We start from the raw sequence: 21849 nt of genomic DNA on the forward strand, positions 1-21849 counted from the left end.
AGCTTGGGAAACCCCATTTACATTTGTGTGTGCATGAGATAGGGTCTCACATAGCCTAGGCTGGCTCTGAACTGCTTGCTGGTCTTCCTGTCTGCACTTCTCAAGTGCAGAGATTACAGGTGTGCCCCACCACAGCTGGTCTCTCTCTCTCTTTCTACATATGCACATATGTGTGAGGGAATATGCATACCCATGAGGGCCAGGGGTCAACATCAGACAGATGTCTTTATTGTTTCTCACCTGTTTTTTGGTGTAGAGTCTCTCACTGAAATTGGAGCTCACTAATTGGCTAGATTGGCCAGCTAGGCAAGCCCCCAGATCTTTGCCTCTGGTTTTTTACATGAGCACTGTGGTGATGGGAACTCACCCATCGTGCTTATGCAGCAAGCGCTTTACTCCCTGAGCCATCTTCCTAGCCCTATGTGATGTTTTTTTTTGTTTGTTTGTTTTTTGTAATTTTTTTTGTTTTTTGTTTTTTTTGTTTGTTTGTTTGTTTTGCTGCAAACTGCAAGAGGCTTTATTGTAATTTAACGAGCTAATCCCATGTTAGCTCGGGTCTTTCACCCACCCGCCATGGCGGATGGCTAGCAAAAGATGGTTTGAAGCCGCTGCGTACAGATCTTTATAGGGCAGCATAAGGGGAGTGTCTAGGGGTACGCACAGGCTCACGATTGGTGTGCTTCCAGGCTTGGAGGGCTATGATGTTTGTTTTTTTAAGATAAGAATATTCCTATGTAGTTCAGGTTGGACTCAAAACTCACTTCAGTCTCAAGAGTTCCACTGTTTTAGTAATGTGCCATTATGCCTGGCTTCATTTGAATTTTTTTTCAAGACAGGGTTTCTCTGTGTAGTTTTGTAGACCAGCTTGGCCTTGAACTCACGGAGATCCGCCTGCCTCTGCCTCCCGAGAGCTGGGATTATAAAGGCTTGCGCCACCACCGCCCGCCTCATTTGGATTTCTTAACAGGACAGGGCTGGAGGCATCTTGGAAAAACTTATTTGTGTTTAACATTGCCAGAAGTAGGCTTCTTCTCCTGATCTTTTTAGGGAAGTGAAAACAGTGTGTAGAAGAGGGAGAGGAGATGACAGAGTGTAATGGTACATACCTGTAATCCCAGCACTTAGGAGGCGAGGAGGCAGGGACAGAGGCAAATCTGAGGCCAGCCCATTTTATACTGAGTTCTAGGGTCATTATAATTTTATAAAGAGACCTTGTCTTAAGAAAGAAAAAGAAAGGAAGGAGGGCAGGAAGGCAGGAAGAGAGGTGGTGGAAGATGTGTGGATGGATGTACCAGAGTCGATAAAGAAGAGATCATATGAGAAAAGGAGTAGGAAGCAAAGGGGGAGAAATGTAAATGAGACAGAAAAGGTGGTAGAGAGGAGCAGAAGGGAGAGAAAGTAAAGGCCAGGACAGAGAAAAGAAAGACGCAAGGCAATAATAAGCAGACAGCTGCTGGAAAAGGGAAGCAGTGATGCCACTTTGTAGAAACCAGAACACCCTGTTCCTTTCCAGAACTTCAAAATAAGCACCTTTCAGGGATGGAGCATCCAGCCATCTGAACTAGCTATAAATTCCATCTGACCAGGGTGAGCGGGGTGCCAGAAAGGTCAGTGTCATGGTCTCACTTTAGGCTGGGGCATGCACTTCTCTGCCATGCTCTGGCCAACAACCCCTGCTTCTGTGGCTTTGGGGCCACAGCAGAAGGACAAGGTGTCTGTGTGCACAGCCCTGCAGGGTGCCCATGAGGCTGCTGGGGCACTGGCCCAGTGGCTGGAGAGGGTGTGACCACACTCGGCTCTGTGATAGGCTAGACAAGGGTTCCTTGGCCGCTTCCACCACTCAGAGGAGGAACTGGGCACGTGTTTCTAATCGTGGAAACACTGGGCATGTCTAACCTCATCCGTTTCCAGATCTAGGAGGTAACTGGTGCTGGTTGCCAAAAGGCACTGATAGGCAAAGAAAACAGTGCTTTGAGCTCTAAGGCACACAACCTGAGGCTGAGATAAGGTCCGGTTCTACCCAGAAAGCTGCAGGACTGAGAGACTAGTCTTCCTCAAAGAGGTTTAAGTGGATGCATTGGCTCAGGGTAGGAGTAGAAGCCAGGGAATTGGCTTCCAAGAACTACCCCAGTATCTTCCCCAGTGAAACATTTTTCTTTTCTTCTCTCTGTGTCTCTGTCTCTGTGTCTGTCTCTGTGTCTGTGTCTGTGTCTGTGTCTGTGTCTGTCTCTGTCTCTGTCTCTGTCTCTGTCTCTCTCTCTCAAGGCAGGTCTCATGGAGCTGAAGCAGGCCTCAAACTCACTGTGTGGCTGAGCCTGGCTGGGAACTCCTGATTCTCCCTCCTCTGCCTCCCCAGTGTTGGGAACACAAGTGTGTGCCAGCACCCAGAGACAGTTCTCATATGGGGTGAGGCACCACATCATAAAGCCTTCAGGCACCCTGCTTACCTACAACAAACGTTGGCATTGTTGAACATGTGATACAACATGACTGCAGGAAGTTATAGATGTAAATAACCCGACAGCTGAAGACAAAGCATCAAAACAGAGCCACGACATCCCAACAATCAAAGCGGCCTTTCTTCATAAATGTCGCTTTGATCCTGAGAACCGCTATGAAGTAGACAGTGGTGGGTTGGTTTTGAAATAGATCTTGCCCACCATAGTGGAGTATATGTTCCTTCCCCAGTCTCTTTCATCTTGATGCACTGATAATTTAATAGGAAGAGGCTCTCTAAGCATTTCCTCCCTGCTTCAAGGACAAGCCCTCAGTGGAGGAGGGTGGCTAGCTGACAACCGGCCAGCATTTCTGGAGATCATGCCTGGCACAGCTTCTCTGGGACACTTTGAGCTCCTGCTGTGCCACCTCCTCATCTCTTCCCCTTTGCTCATGTCCTTTTCTCTCAAGTGCCAGATGCTAGACCTGGAGTTTCTGCTGAATCACCATTCAGTACTTTGTTTAGCCAAGAAGTCTGAACATCTCGCTCAGCGTTTTCTGAGAGCCGAGTACTTCTTTCTTCAGTGCTGGCTAAACATGGCTCTGAGCTGGGCGGGGTAGTAGAGAAAGCAGGAACAACACACCATGCCACACTATGCCACCCACAGAACCTCATTTTAATCCTATACCTTACTTTCCAACTGTGTCTGAAGTTTCTTGTCTAATTTCTCAATTCTCAGGGTGATGCCTTGGACACAGAGCAAGGTTGATGGCTGCTTCTTCTGGGTTTAAACTGCTCACCAGGGTTTGACTGGCTCTTTATCGTGTTCATCATGTTGGGGAAGTGGGGGTGGGTTCCAGGAGATCTGGTAGGTTCTCAGATTGAACCATCCTGTAAGTTCCCCACACGGTTCAGCCAACTGTGAGAGCGGCTAGCATGCAAACTTGTTAAAACGAATCTTGCCCCTTGCATTCAGTAGCAGTAGGGCCTCACTCTCATAATCCCATAAGCCCCCTGAGTTCATGGTCTCTGGCAAGTGATGTAAATCTGGCATATAACACTAATCCTGAAAAGTTCACCCGACTACTAGCAGATGATTTCATAAATTACAGCCCTGAGTTCCCCTGGGAAAACTAGGCGATCTCTGACAGTGGCAACAGAAGGGTAGAGGAGAATCTGAGCTTCTGCGTTAGCACAAGTAAGGGGTATGTTCCTGGTGGAAGCTCAACTCCTGGAAGACTTGCTTCAGGAACCCTTGAGGTTCGTCCTTATTTCCCCAAACAGGGTGGAAACAGTCCTGGAAACAAGCTCTTCACTCCTCAGTGTTCAGGGTGGTTGCTTTAGCAAACCCTGGTCCAAGAGTGAAAATAAAGCTAGGAGAGAAAAAGGAGGAGGCCTGGGTCAGACAGTCAAGCATAGTGAAACTAGAAAAAGGTTCTCAGGAGGCCAGTGGAGAGCCAAAGCCTAGCCCTGAGGACAGGCAGGACACAAACCAGTGTCTCTATGTGTCTGAAACCAATGTGTCTTTAGGGAACATGGCTACCAAATTCTCTGTGATATATGCTGTTCCTTACTATGATATATAAGATATAAAGCCCTGAGCTATTAGTTGTTCTTTTTATTGGAGATCAAGCCTGAGTCCCTGCTAGACACATATGGTGAGTATGACTGAGACACCTTCATTTTCAGGGCAACAGGAAACAGAAACACCTCCGAGGCCTGATAGGAAAGGCTGGTGAAATGGCACTAAGATGTGAATATTTACTCTGGCTTTGAAGTCAAAGTCCAAAGGCACAGAGGATGTCTTCCTCTAGTCCTAGTGATGACTCTTAAGAGTGAGGGGTGGCAGGAACAGCAGCCAACCGCCCACAGCAGGGAGAAAAACACAAAAATAAGATCTAATGCCAGCCTTGATACACTTACATATATCCCCCTGAAAAGAAAAATGTGCCCTCTTTGACTCTTTCACCCAATCCTGACAATTATTTTTGTATTTTTTTAGACAGGGTCTCACCATATAGTCCTGGCTAGCCTGGAACTAGTGGTGCACACCTGGTAGGCCCTGAACTCACAGAGATCAGCCCACTTCTGCCTCCTAAGTGCTGGTATTGAAGGCATGTACCACCACGCTCAGCAAATACATAACTTCTTGCTCCACTCATCCCTGAGTCACCCCACAGACATTTCTAACCTAGATTCCTGTAACTACAGTGCAATCAGTTTCCTTGCCCCTGGCCTTTCTCCCAATGGCCACCCATTCTTCCCTGTGCAACAGAGGCCTCCGAATGCAGCTCTGATAGTATTACTCCTGTGTTTTGAAATCCTTCAGTGCTTTCTACTACCTAGGGGTAAAGCTGATCTCTTCACGATGCAGGGGGCACTTTTGTTGTATTTTTTTGTTTCATTTTTTTTTGACAGAGTCTCTCTATGTAGCCCTGGATGTCCTGGATCTGCCTCCTGAGTACTGGGACTAAAGGTGTGCACCACCAAGCTTGGTCTTCAGTTATATTTCTTACTGTTTATTCTACAATGTGGTTACATTAAACAACCTATATGTAGTCCCATCAAAAGGACCATGTTTGAGAACATGCCCTAGCCCATTCAGTTTTCCAATCTGCATTGGACATTGCCTGGTTATCTTCAAATGGTCTGTTTTAGAGTCTCACTTTGTAGCTCAGGTTAGACTAGAGGTCACTATGTTGTCCAGGCTGGCTTCAAACTTGTGGCAATTCTCCTGTCTTAGCCTATGAATGCTAGGCTTGCATGTGCATATCACGATGCCTGGCAAAATGAAGTTTTCTTTTTCTGTTTCTATATCCTGCCCATTGAGAACAGTGTGCGTTGTGTTATAGGTATTTAGTAACTGTTGGACAGTGTATCCTCCCTAGCACTTCCCAAGAGCGAAGTATTTTCTGAGTTACTAAAGCTTTCTTTCTTTCTTCACTTTGACCTGGTGCTGGGGACCAAACCAAGAGCTTTGTGTCTGATAGGAAAGTGTTCTACACTGAGCCACATCCCTACCCCTGGCTACACTGCTTCAGAGCAGTCATTTTAGCAGAATCCTGAACTAGCCATTGGAGGCAGAATTCCAAGCAGAAACCTGCTCAGCATGGATCAGGACTCTGGGAGGACCTGGAAAGCAGAGGCAGAGAGAACACATTTCAACTGCTTGTCCGTCACCCAGCACGGGGCAGGGCTACCTTACACACTTCATTCTGACTTAGAAGGCACACCAGATTCTTACTCTTCACTGGTAAAAAGGTCAACATACCAGTTGCTTCCACCTCTAAACTGTCCTGCTTCTCATAGCACAGCAGCCTTGTGAGACCAGTGTTTGTTCAGGCCACCACCACCTTCTCAGCCTGGACAAATGCTTGGTCTGTTTCTGTTTCAAGTTTCACTGTCTTCTACCATCCCAGTGTGAACTTTATCACACGTTATTCCTCCACAAATCATGTGTTACTGCTCAATGCCTTTAGGATTTCCCCATATATAATCTGTTCTTCTTTGCTTAATTTAAGACATCCTTTAAGCTCTGCTTTTGTCTACTGGCCAGAGAAGTCTTCTGGGACAAGGGAAAGGCAAGAAGGAAGTGCCACAGGCAATCTGAGCAATGTTTAATGTTTGGGGATGAGAAGTTTGAGTCTAGAGAACATGAAGGCTCAAGAGAAGATGTGTGGAGATCAGGGGATTTAGAGGCTGCTGAAGCTTCTGTGTCAAGGGATTGATTTGCAGGAGGCTTGCAAAACAGGGCAGCCGGAGCCTCTGCAGGGGGATTGAGTGCAACCCAGGGCTAGAAGAAATGCCTGAAGTTCTTTCCCTTCCAAACAACTCAAGGGATGGGGAGATATCTTCAGCCTTAGAACAGCAGAGAGAGAGAACCCAAGATAAGAAAAATTTCCCCTCTGCTATGCAGGCACGGTGCTCCCTCCTGCTGCTTGCTCCTTTCTCCAAAGAGTGAGAAAGAAGGAATTTCTGGAGGGCAAGATCTACAAGAAGTCTATGTGAGTGACACACTGCCATTAAAATACCGGGCACTGACTTTAGTCCCAAAAGAAAAGGAATGGAGCCAGGGACTATCTTAAATGCTTGCCTATCTCGGAGAGAAGAAAGAGGCAGAAACCTGACTGGGAAACATGATTCTTACAGGAGGGCTAGGGTGTGGCTTGGTGGTAGAAAACTTGTCCAGCATGCCTTTAAGACCTGGGGTTCATCCCCAGCACACCTCCAACCTCTGGCCAAGACACAGATGACAGACTACGAAAGGGCATCCCTTCCGCAGCACCCACTGTGTCACTGCAGCCACTGTGTTTATAACAGTTGTTAAATGAAAGTTACAGGAGGCCATGTTTGCACTAAGGCCCCAACACACCGGGCTGAACCTCAAAATGAAGTCATCCGTGCTTCAGTAAACTTTACCCGACCTTCTGGGGCTCAGGATTAGAGAGATGACAGCTACAATTTCCAAAAGTGTCACATTCAATCAGTATGACAAATTCCCTCTGCTCTAACCCATATACAAAGAAATAATCTGAAATGACTTGATGTTAGCTAATCAACTGCTCTCTTGTGACCGTGTCTCCCTTGCCTTAATTTACAAGGACAGTAGCTTTGAAATTTCTGATCTGCTCTTTTGGCTTTTGTTTCTGCTTTCTTTAAGCCCTTCTCTGTCTATAAAACCTTATTTGCTAGGACATTAGAAAGTTTACTCTTTTCCAGAGTTAAAAAAAATATGCTTATGCGTGTATGTGTGCTGCATGTTTCTATGTTCATGTGCATGAGAGTTTCAGGAGGTCAGAAGAGGTTGTTTGATCCCCTGGAGCTAGAGTTATATAGATGGTTGTGAATCACCAAAGTTACGTGGTTGCTGGGAAGTGAACTCTGGTCATCTCCAAGAGCAGCAAGCTGTTCTTAAGCAGCAAGCAGCTTAACTGCTGAGCCATCTCTCCAGACCCCCAAATGCTAACTCTATTTTGTGGAAAGAATTTTTTTCCTGATTATAGAAGAAAGATCAAACTTAACTGGGATCTTTTAAGTCGGGCATGGTAATGTAGTAGGTATTTGGGAGGCTTGAAGGCAGGAGAATTGCTTGTGTCGTAGATCAGTTAGAGATGTCTCAAACAAACAAAACAAGAAAGTCTCTAAACTAAATCTGTTTAATTTTGTCCTTTGACTGGAGAAAGTCATGTAATAGCCAGAAGATGGGATCACAATGAGGCAGCAGCCCTCAATAGATGGATTAGAACCGTAAGAGTATCTGCCCACCATTGCCCAGAAGCACGGTGCCAGGACAGCCTGAGGGCAAAGGTGAGGTGCATCACTTAGACTCTTTATTTCAGTGTTCTCCTGAAGACCACAGCCATTTGCTTTTGAGATAATCAGAAGAAAGAAATCACAAGAGCAGGCTGGTGAAAACCTAGTTTCAACACTTCCCAGCCTCCTCTTCCACCCCAGCTCCCACTGATATGCTTGCTCTGGAGACCAGAGAGAAAGGCTTTTCATCAAATTAAAATGTAAAATGCTTTCTTTTATTACTGCCTGGTGACCAGGGATATTCTGCTGACTCAGCAGCGAGTAATCAGCTTTGACCTAAATAATAGACTAACACACAGCGCTGCAGTGGTTGCACAAGCAGGTCCAAATCTGAAGTTCCCTCTTTTCCTCTTGTCCTCTTCCCCCCACCCACCCCCTCCAGGCTCTGGGCAGGCAAGCCAGTTACATCAGGTTCTTTCTGCCTCTCCACCTCCTTCTGGCCTGTCCCAACTTCATTTCTCTTCAGATAGCTTCCAAAAATGATCCCACCACAGCACTAGCTCTGGCCTCTCCTCCTCCCAGCAAACACTAGCCCCAGGCTTTGCCACACCCCCTCTCCTTGTTGGATCCTTAATTACAGACCAGTGACTGCTCCACCAAGGGTGGCCTTTTTTAAAAACCTCTTATGACTCAGTAGGTCCAGTCAATCATCAGTCAACGAGACAGCGAAAAGCAAAGTTTCCTGCGTAAATGTTGTCCCTCCACCCTATGCTCTCTGTACTGGCTGATTTTGTGTGTTAACTTGAGACAAGCTAGAGTCATCAGAGGAAGGAGCCTCAGCTGAGGAAATACCTCCATGAGATCCAGCTGTAAGGTATTTTCTCATTTAGTGATGAGTGAGTGGGTGGTGCCATCCTTGGGCTGTTGGTCCTGGGTTCTATAAGAAAGCAGGCTAAGAAAGCCATGGGGAGCAAGCCAGTAAGCAGCATGACCTCTGCATCAGCTCCTGCCTCCAGGATCCTGCCCTGTTTGAGTTCCTGTCCTGTCTTCCTTCAGTGATGAGCAGCAATGATGAAGTAAACGCTGATTAAACCCTTTCCCCCCCAACTTGCTTTTTGGTTATGGTGTTTCATCTCAGCAATAGAAATCCCGATAAGATACTTTCTGCTGCTTCTCTCAAAAGTATGTTGAAGCTGGGTGACTTCCTGCATCCATATCCAAAGTACACTGAGGCTAATTCACATAGCTGGCTCATCCAGCACCTAAGAGGATGGGCTACAGTAGACGACGACGGTGGCAGTGGTGGGAAGAAGAAGTACCGGAATAAAAGATGGCACCCTCACCCACGGTAAACTTAACCTTCAGGAACCTGAGGCAGGAGAATGACATGTTCAAAGCTAGGCTACATAGTAAATTCGAGGGTGGCTTGGGTTACATGGTAGAGCCCTGTCACAGGTCAGAGAGTAGAGTTGATCAGATACAACAAGGCAAAAGCCACAAAATTCAAGGTTTTGAGGCCAGCCTGGTCAATACAGTGAGTTTCAGGTAGCCTGATCTATAAATTGAGTTTCAGGCCAGCCTGGGCTACATGCTACATAGCAAAATCTTGTCTCAGAAGCTCCCTTGCCCCAAAGATGCCAGCATTGTGAATCCTGGTGTCAACATACCATTTTCAACACAGGCTACCCTGAGAGACTATTTGAAGCAGGCTATAAGGTAGGTTTTTAATAAAGTACTAGTGCCTGAGGCAGGAAGACGGCCACAAGTTTGAGGTCAGCCTGGCCTACATAGCAAATTCAAAGCTAACTTGGGTTGTACAGTGAGACCCCCCCCCACATCTTCCAAAACAAAACGACATTCAACAAACCAGAAAACAGAACCTCTGTACATAGGCTTAAAGCATCTGGGGCCTGTCCTCCACCTCTGTTGGTCCTCTAACAGAAGTAGGAGGGATAAATGATTTGGGTTTAAGATTTTTCTGCTGGAATAATATCTAGACATATGTCTCAAGTACAGTGAAAAGTTACTATTCCCAGAGGACAAGACTGTCTCCTTTCAGTTGGAGGCAGTTTCCTTGCAGCTCCACTCAAGAGGCAGAGGAGGGCCAGACTTTATTAGATTTTTGACAGCAGGAAAGGGAGACAAAAAGTGTCCCCAATTCTCCTTGACTTGTCTGGGCAGTGTCCAGGGAGGGCAGGTGTGGGATGCACTGTATGCAGTCTGCCTCTCTGGAGCTGGCTAGAGAAGAGCTCATCTCACCATCCGGAAGGGCGGGGACCATTCTGGACTGGGCAGGGTGAGTGTGCGTGTGCGCACAGACCTCACAACTCTAGAGTCATTGTGCAAAGTGGCAACCCATGGCAGGTCTGTGGTAAAGGAACTGCATACTGTGGCCCTGGCTCTTCTCCTAGGGGAGGGACCACACAGTCTCGGAGCTCTGGATTTCTAGTAGCAGGTCAGAGGAGCCCTCTTGTCTGAGACTTCAGTAGCATCAGCAGAAAGGAGGAAGCTGCCTGTGTGCACAAGACACCGACACAGCAGCAGCTGGCACTCATGTGCTTCCTTCTTCCTCTCACACTGCCCCCGGCTCCGGAGCCAGCTATGAAGCAAGTCTTAGTAAACCTAACACCCATATACCCCAACTCCTCTTCAGGCTGACTTGAGGCGCAGAAAGATCTGTGCTCCTAACAGTCACCCTCCTGATGGATGAATGCACAGGGCTGGTGTCTATGATCCAGTCTCACAAGGAGCAGACAGCAACTTGGCCAAGAAATCAGAATGTGTGGAGTAGCAGAGCTGAGGGTGCTAGAAGCCTGAATCTGGGGCATGCACTCCTAGACCAAACATGTGACTATTGCCCCCCAAACAAGGGATTTGGCCTCACACTTCACCCTGCCTAGGTGTAGGGTCTGTGTCAGGGCCAATCTCCACTGCCAAACAAAGGCCTCTTTCTAAGGTCTCAGATGCCTGTCCTGGGAGATCATCTGTAGTGGTGGGTCCCCACTACCCCATCACATCAACAAGACAGAAGGACAATGGGTGGACCTGGATACAAATAGCAGCGCCAGCCCCTTCACTGTTAGAAGATGTGTAGGGAAGACAGGCCCCCAAGCCAACCCTTTGAGTGCAGCCTCTGAAACAGACAAGCAGTGGCTTGAGGAGTCAGTGTTTGAGTAAAGACACGGGGTATGGCAGCCCACCGAGATCACTGCCATCAGAGCCTAGAGCTGGGAACACCTACAAGTTGGCTCCGCAAAACCTTTCTCTCAAGGGTCTGCTGATTCCACCTTGCAGGCATCTTCCCATCCTGAGTTTTCACTGCAGCCAATCAAATCTTAACCCATCTATAGGGCTTTACCTCTGCATAAACAATGAAACAACTCACTCAAGGCAGGCATGGTGGTGCACATCTTTAATCCTGGCACTCAGGAGGCAGTGGAAGGCAGATCCCTCTGAGTTCGAGACCAGCCTGGCCTACATATCAAGCTCTAGGATTGCCATGACTACACAGAGAAACCCTGTCTCAAAAAACAAACAAACAACAACAACAACAACAAAAAAAAAACCATCCAGGGCATGGACAAGGGATAAATTCTCCTCTAACACACAGTTCACAATGTGTGTGAGCTGGCTATTTCTAAATTGTTACAACAGTCGGCAGTGGGGGCGAGGCTATCAGGGTCTTCTCAGCAGCCAAAGAAGCCAGCACCACTGTGCTGGAAGGTCAAGGACTCAAAAGCTCTCCTGGGACTCCGTATAGGGTTTACCTCCTAAAAAGTCACTTGCCTGGCCCTTGGTCCCGTGATCTATTCTGGGAAAACGATAATATGGGTTGGTCATGAGGCTCCAATCAGAAACCAGAGAGCAGAGGCAAAAGAGCTAATGTGAAGCATCCTGGCATCTAAAGCGGCTGCATCTCCAAGGAGTTATTCCTACTTCTTGTTTGTGATAGGCTTTCACGATGTAGCCAAGGCTGGCATCCAGCTCAACATCCTCCTACCTTTGCCTTCCAAGTTCTGGGATTACAGGCATGTGCCACCATACTTGGCTTTCTATGCAACACCAGGTAACTCTATGGAGAGAGAATCCATGCATCCAAAACACATTCATATGGAATGGAAAGTAGTGTGTGTGTGGGGGGGGTCTGAAAAGGAAGAAAGGAAAGAGAAACCGTGACATGAAGATCATCAGGAAGACTGAAAGAGACTGAAGTGAGGTCCAGATGGCACTTACACAAGCAGATGGCAGCCAGGAGTCGCAGACCAGACTCTGGGGGGAAGCAGGTAGGGAAGAGTGGCTGCAGCACATAGTTGGAGAAGGTGAGGGCGATGACAGCTTGGTTGGTGGGGTAGATCACCAGCACAGCAATCCACAGCCTCAGGAACCTGAATGAAGGAAGACCAGGAAAATCATTGGCGGTATGGCAGGGAGCCAGCGTCATCAGCAGAAAATTCAGGTCAGGGGCAGGGATCGGGGAAGTCTTGAGCAAATGAGCAAACACCAGTGGGGTAAAGGAACATTTCCCCTTTTGTTTCCAGAGACACTGAAGAAGCTAGCTCCTGCCCCACCGCAAATGAGACCCTTTGTAATGCCAATGACAGCAAAGACCTGTATACATTTCAGCTAGCGCTGATACACATCCCGGTGTCTGGGCTTTCTCCTTTCTCCTTTAATCCTCTCTGCAACACCAGCCCTCTACATTCGAGGGTTGAAAAATTAAATGTGCAACCCCAGAAGCAACCCCAGAATTTGGATAACAAGAACACCCTAAAGGCGTGGCTTTACATAAGTGACTGCCAGGGAGGTATCAAGTAGGAATTTGCAGGGGAAGGGCATTGCACACGTTTTGGCCCTTTGGTGATGGATGAGTTGCTCAGTCAGGGTTAGAGAAGCCAAGAAAATGCAAGATCAGGGCTTGACTCTGGAAGGAGGCCATCATCCTTGGCAATGTGAGGAGGGGGATGCTTCGTCTCAGGATGTTCTGACTGGGTACGTGTGTTCTAGCCGAGGAAGTCACCCTCATGTGTCAGAGCCCAGGGCTTTCTTTTTGTGATTGCTTTTCCTACAATTCTGTGGTCAGTGTTGTCATCTACTTTGTTTATTAAATATTGCCCGTCAAACTCAATGTGGCTCATCTACTGGCTCCACCATTGGCAATACACATGGAAGACTAGAAACTCCTGTCCTTAGCCTCTTTTGCTCTGACTCTCAATCTGCGGCCCATGGGCCACGTTTCCCAGGATAGCTATGAGTGTGACATAAATACATTGTTACATGAAGTCATATTGGTATGTCAAAAGGTTGGACATCCATGTCGGACCATTCAGATTTGCTCACCCAGCAAGTCCTCCGAAGATGTCCTTGACATAGGAGTAATCACCTCCAGATTTAGGGATGGTGACACCCAGCTCAGCATAGCAGAGGGCTCCCACAGCTGTGATGACACCCGTCACGATCCAGACGATGATTGCAAGGCCCACAGAGCCAGCGTTCTCCAGCACACCCTTTGGTGAGACAAAGATCCCAGAGCCGATGATGTTCCCTGCACAAGGCACAAAGACTTGGTGAGGTCAGGACAGATGGCATTTGCAGGGCCATCTCATCTCTGGTGATTCTGAAGCATCTTTGAGATGGGGGTATGTCATCCAGCAATGATTCTCACTAGGGTCTTATCTCTGATCTGGTTCTAAAACATCACCAAGATCTCCACGATCTCTAGGCAGGTGTGTCCAGTAACAATTCTTCCTAGAGTAGGGTAAAGGGCCGAGAACTGACACGCATTCCCTAGAAAACTCTCACAGGGTCAGATAACATCCTGGTATTTTCAGCAGAGGAAAACAAGTCTCAGAGAAGCAAATGAGTTCTGTGAGGCCATGGAGTAGTGACTGTTGGAGCAAGTGCTGAGTCTCAGGACGCTCTCTCTGCATGGGTACACAGGTTCTAGCTAAGGTGACAGGCTCTTAGAATTGGCTAAAAAGACAGGAGTGGAAACACACCCTGCTCAGAGACTGTCTGCCCACTAGAAAGCTTCAAAAAATGAGCCAAAGGCTAAATTCTTTTGGACAGATTGTGACCACACTCTGATGACTTGTAACTATGGGCTGGGTATAGTGATCCCTACTTGGAATCCCAACACTTGGGAAGCTGAGGCATGAGGATCAGGTGTTCAAGGTTAACCCGGGCTTTATAGTGAGACCCTGGTTTAAAACCAAACAAAACATTTATGAGTGGAGACAACAGCCCCTAGAAACTGGTTTCTACATGGACACAGCAGCCCCACCCCTGTTGGAGAACATGAAATGGACCTATGAAACAGTCACAGTTGTCTAGCCGTGGCTTCTGAGAGAACAGTACGTGCAAAACCTCAGCACTATATTCTAGAGGCCTCCCTCTCTGTGGTGTCATATGACCCTCAGAAACACCTTGTAGAATTCAGGGAGAGGAATTTCTCTCCACTTTACTGACCAAGAGACTGTGGGGTTAAGTGGCTTTCTCTAAATTCCTCAGCTACTGATGGGTAAAATTGGATCTTGAAAGCTGTCTCCTGACGCTTAATCTGGTGTTCTTTTTACTAATCCACTTTTGCATGCTCAGGGTTGGAGTCCTCTCAGAGAGAGAGGCCAGCAGCAAGCACAGAAAGGGGACTCCTGGGTCATGCACATGGGACAGGGTGGGAGGAAAGTACGGACAGTCCCGATACACATCTTTCTAAACTGGTTTCATCCATATCTACACTGAAGGAGAAACGAAATCCCTTTGCAAGCTCCCTTCTCATGCACTTTCTAGCTCCCTACTCAATGCCTGAGGAAGAAGCAGAGACTAGCTAGATCCAGGTGGGAAAGGCAGAGCTGGAGAGCTGGCCTCAGCCTGTGGGCTTGACAGTGTTCCAGGAGGCCACCTTTCTTTGGTGATTTGGAACCAGTGAGACAAAAAGTGTAAAGTCTGGGCTGGAGAGTTGGCCTCAGTGGCTAAAAACACATATTACTCTTGCAGAAGACCTGGGTTCAATTCCTAGCACCCACATGGGGCTTGCAACCACCTGTAACTCTGGTCCCAAGGAATCCGAAACCCTCCTCTGATTTTTGAGGGCACTAGTTATAAATGTGGAGCACATACATACATGCAGGCAAAACAATCCTACACATAAGATACTAAAATAAATCTTTTTAAAAACACATTATTTCTTTCTTGTTTTGTTTTTCAAGCCAGGGCTTCTCTGTGTAGCCCAGGCTGCTCTGTAGAACAGGCTAGCCTGGAACTCATAGAGATCAGCCTGTCTCTGCCTCCTGAGTGCTAGGATTAAAGACATGCACCACCGTCCGGTAAATAATTTTTGTCAAACTGTAAGGTTCTTTGTTTTACTTTCTAAAACCAGGTAGAACTCAACCTCAATTCAGTTCTAAGGCATTCACTTCTAAGTCAAGATTCAAATGTATTTTCTTTTGAGATGAGGTTGTGCAATACAGTTAGTTAGCTAGCCTGGAACTCCGGTATGTAAACTATTAGACTAGACTCTCCTTGAAATTGCACCAAGCCAACTGTCTCTGCTTTCTAAAGTTGAGCGCTAGGATTACAAGTATGCAACACTATGCCTGGTCCCCAAAATCCAATTTCCAGTCAGGGCCAGGAATACAGTTATGAATTAAAGAGGAAGAAAAGAATATTCACAATCCAATCCTTGATTCCTCTCAAATGTAAAATCTGATGTTACTTTTCAAACTGAAAAAATGTAGTGTGAAGTATTTAGGATTCTGGGGCAGGATATGTATTATGTATTTATGTATGTTTGTATGTATATTTAATATGTATGGATGTTTTACCTTTATGCAAGTCTGTGACCACATGCATGCCTGGTGTCTACAGAGGTCAGAAGAAGGTATCTGATCCCTTGAAACTAGAGTTACAGATGGCTGTGAGCCACCATGTGGGTGCTGGGAATTTAATCCAGGTCTTCTAGAAGAGCAGCCAGTGCTCTTAACGTCTGAGCCATCTCTCCAGCCCCTCAGGCTGGAGGCAGAATTTTGAGTTTGAGGTCAGCCTGGACAAAATAATCAAATTTTTAAAAAGCCCACCAAAAAAAAAAATAAAACAAACAAACAAAAAAACCCAAACAAAACAAAAAAGCCCAAATAAAACTAAAATAAATGTTTATTTTATTTTATTTTTAAAATCAGAATGGCCAGGGTGGTAGCACACATCTTTAATCCCAGCATTCAAGAGACTGAAGCAGGCAGATCTCTGTGAGTTTGAGGCCAACCTGGTCTCTGTGGCAAATTCCAGGCTAGCCCAGGCTATAAGTGAGACCCTGTTCCGAAATTAAAAAAAAGCCACAGATAGAAACACATTCTCTGTGTTGGGGGAGGTGGGGGCAGGAGGAGGGGAGGGAGGGGGAACTGTGATTGGTATGTAAAATGAATAAATTTAAAATGAAAAGAAACACATTTTCTTTCAAACACATTTTCCTTTAGAGATATTCACAGAAATAAAACAGCCCCTCAACATCAAGATCAAATATCAGGCCACGAAGAGGCACACAAAAGGGGCTCTTATAGATAGATATCTTTCTTTTCCTTCCTTTCTTACACACTGTCCTTTGATAGGACAAGAAGACATCTTTGTCACACATATCCTCTATGAACTGCTGTCTTGGTGGAGACTAAAAGGCCTTCACCCAGTATTCTAGGTCCGAGGGCTTGGTCATCTTGTCAAGTGATCTTTCAAGCTGGGCAGCATGGCTGGTTCACAGTAATAATCCCAGCACTCAGTAGGATGAGGCAGGAGAACCGCCTTGAGTCTGAGACCAGTTCTTGAACTACAGTGTCTCAAAAAAATATTATTTACCTACCAAAGATAAATGTTCTGCTATTCCCTGGAAGACAGGAAGCCCCGGGAAACAAGAACACTGGAGTCAGAGTTGCTGAAAGCGGCCAGAAAATTCCTTGCCTATCTGGGAATTATCAAAAGACTGATCTAAAGGGCATTTCATGGCCATCTAAGAAGAGAGAAACAGAACTTAGCCCATGAAACCAGCTCCAGGGCTAGAAAAACAACAGTGAGAGAAAAACAAGGGTTGACTTTGGTCTTAAAGCAGTGAAAATGGAAGAGGAAATAGCTAGGCATTTCTTGGAGCTGGGAATGGCAGTTTCGGTGGGAAGGTGGGGCGTCCTGTTAAAAGTTCTGCCTGCTCAGGAATGAAGAGTCAATGTCCACTAAGGGTTCTGGGCAAACAAACAGCCATAAGGATCAACCCAGGATTGTGACTAGTTCTGCAGCCTCTGGGACACTGTCATAGAGTACACATGTCACAGAGTCCCCTGGGAGATGAGGTACACAGCACTAACTAATCTTTGAGGGGTCCGTGGACTAATTATTTCTTGGAAGAAACAAGGGAGGTGTCATTATCCCCATTTTATACTTGAAAAAACAGAGACCCAGGAATGTGTTGTGGGATATTTGTACACTGTGTAGAGATGTATTTCTGTGACTGGTGTAACAAGAAGCTGAATGGTCAATAGCTGGGTAGGAGGTATAGGTGGGATTTCTGAGGAGAGAAAGGAAGAGGAAGAGGAATCTAGGCGCACAGGAGATGCCAGGAAACAGGAGAGGAAGCAGGAGGTACAGGACAGAAGAGAGGTAATGCCATGTGATAAAACATAGATTAATATAAGTGGGTTAATTTAGGTTATAAGAGCTAGTTAGGAACAAGCCTAAGCTATAGGCACAGCTTTCATAACTAATAAGAAGTGGTCAGGTCATTATTTGGGAGCTGGCTGGCGGCACAGAAAGACTTGTTACAGAAAGGTATCACAGCTGACCTAGAAGTGTCTGCATTGGAGGATGCATCTCCTGCCCCTGCTTTAAGACATGGTGAAAATAAAAGACTTTCCCACATACACAGGCCTGTCCTTACATGCTCCATTGAGCAGCCGATGGGAGGCAGACTGGACTTACTCCCCTTACTGCAGTCCTATCATCTGCAGTGGTGGCTGAAGCACATTGCGATGGGTACCTTGATTCTCAGAACAGCTTTCTTAAAATTCTAATCTCTGGTCTGCCCTGGGCAATCATTCCTATTTACTTTTGTGAAAACTGAGACTCAGAGAGAGAAATCCACTTGGTCAAAGTCACATGCTGTGTAAGCAGCTCGGGCTGGTGGAGAAGCTGAGTCGTTGGATTTCAGGCCTAGGGTGTCCTCCAGACTCCATGCTGCTCCTCCTCCTCTGTCAACAGCACTACACAGTGCAGCCCCATGGCCTTCAGTGCCCTGTGCAAAGGAGGTTCCCAGACAGAACTAGGAAAGAGCCTTTCTAACTTGGTTAGAGTCTTTCTTCACATAGAGAAAGGAAGTTGACTTCTGTGGTTTTTTTTTTTTTTTCCTCCCTTGTTTTACTCTTAGGACCCATTGTCTAGAACAGTGGTTCTCAACCTTCCTAATGCTGTGACCCTTTAATACAGTTCCTCATATTGTGGTGACCCCCCAACCATAAAATTACTTTCATTGCTACTTCATAACTGTAATGTTGCTACTGTTATGAATCATAATCTAAATATCTATGTTTTCCAGTGGTCTTAGGCAATCCTGTGACAGAGTCATTTGACCCCCAAAGGAGTCTTGACCCACAGAACTGCTGGTCTAGAAGGTCATTAAAAAATGTGATGCATACTAGACATAGTAGTGCACGCCTTTGATCCCAGCACTTGGGAGGCAGGGGCAGGCAGGTCTCTGTGAGTTCAAAGCCAGCCTGGTCTACAAAGTGAGTTCCAGGACAGCCAGGGCTGTTACAAAGAGAAATCCTGTCTGGAAAAACCAAAACCAAAACCAAAACCAAACCAAACCAAACAAACAAACAAACAAAGAATGCGATGCACACCTGTCTGGTAGTGCCAACGTGCCTGAGGTCAGGGTCTTAATCCTGCTTTCCACCCACACTGATTAACACAACAATCATCAGATCCTTAGTGAAAGCTGGAGGATGCCTGGGCAGTGAGGCTTAGCTTGACTTGTTCTGTCAAAGAAAAGCCATGCAAACTGTTTCATTAAGAAAGAGGCCAAGTCGTATCAGTGGGCAAGTCTTCATAGGAAATCTGCCAGAACTGAGAATATCCACATTTTCTGTGAATAATCACTAACTCCCCCTTCCGTGTGCCAACACCCATGTGACCCCCATTATGGCATTACTCACACCCAGGCTTGTTCACACTAGAATGCCGTAGCCCTCAAAGAATTTCCTATGGAGAGAAATTACAGACTTGTAATGCCCAGCAGACTTAGATCCAAAGACCTTACTCATGCTAGACTTCAAGTCTGGCCACAGCTTCCTGCGGGGTATTGGAGGCTGAGGCCATTGCTATGATTGCAGAGAAAGCTGAAGTGAATTTGTACTTCTCCGATGGGTGGGGAGGAGAACATGAGCACTTTAGGATCTGGGCAATGGTGTGGAAGCAGGGTCACGCTTTGGTCCTTAAACACACTATGTGAGCTCCATACACACTTTCCCCTCAGGACCATACAGACAGCTTCTGTTGGGGTGGGAGCAGGCTAAGACCCCGACACATACCCTGTTTGATTGTATACTGAAGATTAGAGATGCAGATGGTATCCATGACTGCAGTTCTGGATTCCTTACTACAGTGGATTAGAGGAACCAGAGCCCTCACCACTCCAGTTTTTTAAGACTCATTTCCTTCACGTTCACAATGGGAGTAATGACTCTTGCTCAATCTGCTCTGCTGTGGGGATCAAGGCAGCTTACATCTCTGTAAGACACTCTCTAATCTGTGAAATGCTAAAATAAAATAATTACTTGTATTTTCAGCAGTAGAGACAGAGTCCGGCCAGAGTTGAATGTACTAGAATGGCTTTGGGGGCTTGGCTACCAAACAGCACTGTACAGCCAAGACTATGAAGCATCCTCTGATTCATTTGTCTGCTTGTCCAGGTATAATTTTTAGGTGCTGCAGGGGGGCGGGCAGCAGGTAATTGCATCTCTAGAAGTATTTATTGATCGCCCACTCTCTACATGCTTGTTTTGAAAGGTAATTGGGAAGTACTTGTTCATACATGGTCTTTTAATGAAATAGACGGAGCCAATCACCGCCCACCAGTTACTGAAAGACAAGCATTGTGGCCCCGGGGGCTACAGAGCTGAGCCCTCTCTGGTTTCTATCAGGGACCCTCGTGCTACCTCCAGCATCTCTGCCTTCCTTGGTGGGGCTTCAACCAGGGACAATTTTGCTCCTACCTCTAGGGGACAACTGGTAATGTCTGGAGTCACTTCTAGTCTTCACACTGGAGTAAGGGTACTCCTGACACTTCAGGTATAAAGACTAAGGGTGTTGCTAAGGATCCCACAATGACCAGAGAACCTTCCATAACAAAGGAAGACCTGGCCCAAGAGGCAACAATGGCAAGGTTGAAAAACTCTGATCTTTCCTCAAACTTGAAACTTACAAACAAACAAACAAAAAACAACAAAATGTATTACCTTAGCAATTTAAATATTTTAAATGATGTTTATTTATCTACCTATTCTCTGTGTGTTTGTACAGAGCGGTGCATTTGCTGTGGTGCACACTTTCAGGAGGTGAGTCTTCCCTTCCAACATGTGAGTTTGGGAATCGAACTCGGGTTGTCAGACTCGGAGGCAGGTGCTTTTACCCACTAGCGTACCCTGCCAGCCTTATCTTTACTATTTTCTTTGAGACAGAGTCTTATGTAGCCTAAGCCTTGAGTTTAATTTGTGGCCAAGGATGACCTTAAGTTCCCATTCTCCTGTCTCCACTTCTTTTTTTGTTTTTTTGCTTCATGGTCTCACTACGTAGCCCTGGCTGTCCTGGAACTTGCTCTGTAGACCAGGCTGGCCTCAGATTTACAGAGATCCACCTGCCTCTGCCTCCGGAAGTACTGGGATCAAATGTGTGTGCCACCACGCCTGGTCTGACTCCCCTCCTTAAACACTGATATTACAGTGTGTGTCACCACGATCTTAACTACCTGCAGCTCAGCAGAATCAAATAATTTCTCCCCAGTGGTGGAGGTCAAGTCTACAGCCTTGTGCATACTGGGCTAGGCTCTACCACAGAGCTCTCAATCTCCCATTGTTTTCTCTTTTGTTTTGTTTTGTTTTGTTTTTTGACCGACTGACTACTTAAAACAAATGCTCTAAGTCCATATGACATGTTAAAACTGTGGGAAACTGAAAATGAGATTCAATTTCTGCCCTGAAGAACTGAATGGAGCCCGGGTATGGTGGCACGTGCTTTAATCCCAGCACCCAGGAGGCAGAGGTGGGTGGATCTCTGAGTTCAAAGCCAGTCTGGTCTATAAAGTGAGTTTCAGGACAGCCAGAGATATACAGAGAAACCCTGTCTTGCCCCACCCCCTGCCCCGAGAGAGGGGTGGAGAGAATTGAATGAAGAGGCCAAGTGTGGTGGCCCACACTTTATGAGTTTGAGGTCAGCCTCGTCCACATAGTGAGTTCCAGGTGAGCCAAGGCTACATAGTAAAATCCTATCTCAAAGCAAAAAGGATCGAATGAAGACATTCAGGTGAAAATAGACCACATCAGGTTGACCAGAAATTGCGTTACTGTGATTATAATGATACATTAGAATAGATAGCCACTCAGGAAAAGCTGAGGCAGAAGGAACTCAAGTGCCAGGCCAGCCTTCATGGACTGAAGAGGACAAGACTCAAAACAAACAAAAATCCAAAAGCATGGAGCTAGAGATATGGCTCAGAGATATGGCTAGAGATAAGAGCACTTGTTCTTGCAGAAAACACAGGTTCAAGTCTCAGCACCCACCTGTAGGCAATACATTATTTTAAAAACGATTGTTTTAAAAAAGAAAAGGAGGGGGCTGGAGAGATGGCTCAGAGGTTAAGAGCATTGTTTGCTCTAGCAAAGGTCCTGAATTCAATTCCCAGCAACCACATGGTGGCTCACAACCATCTATAATGAGACCTGGTGCCCTCTTCTGGCATATAGGCAGAACACCGTATACATAATAAATAAAAATAAATCTAAAAAAGAAAAAAGAAAAAAAGAAAAAGGGAAGAAAAGCTTCATGAAGAAAAGAGAATGGCAGCCACACCCACACCTCTGTGGAAGCCATTCAAATCCACAAAGAAAAACAGAAAGGCAAGTGACTGGCTGCTG

The 21849-nt window shown here is 46.3% G+C and overlaps 1 protein-coding gene across 1 annotated transcript in view; it reads right to left on the reverse strand.

Annotated features, from left to right (window-relative positions):
* Positions 1 to 21849, reverse strand: part of Slc7a8 (solute carrier family 7 member 8) — a 55106-nt gene that overhangs the window by 23414 nt on the left and 9843 nt on the right. Inside the window, exons 2-3 of the mRNA XM_027390622.2 lie at positions 13028 to 13232; positions 11924 to 12075 (exon numbers count right to left, since the gene is read on the reverse strand). Of these exons, the coding sequence (XP_027246423.1) occupies positions 11924 to 12075; positions 13028 to 13232 (357 nt within the window). The remainder of the gene's footprint in view (positions 1 to 11923; positions 12076 to 13027; positions 13233 to 21849) is intronic.

The sequence above is a fragment of the Cricetulus griseus genome (genome assembly GCF_003668045.3).
Source record: "Cricetulus griseus strain 17A/GY chromosome 1 unlocalized genomic scaffold, alternate assembly CriGri-PICRH-1.0 chr1_1, whole genome shotgun sequence".
In the NCBI taxonomy this organism is placed as follows: domain Eukaryota; kingdom Metazoa; phylum Chordata; class Mammalia; order Rodentia; family Cricetidae; genus Cricetulus; species Cricetulus griseus.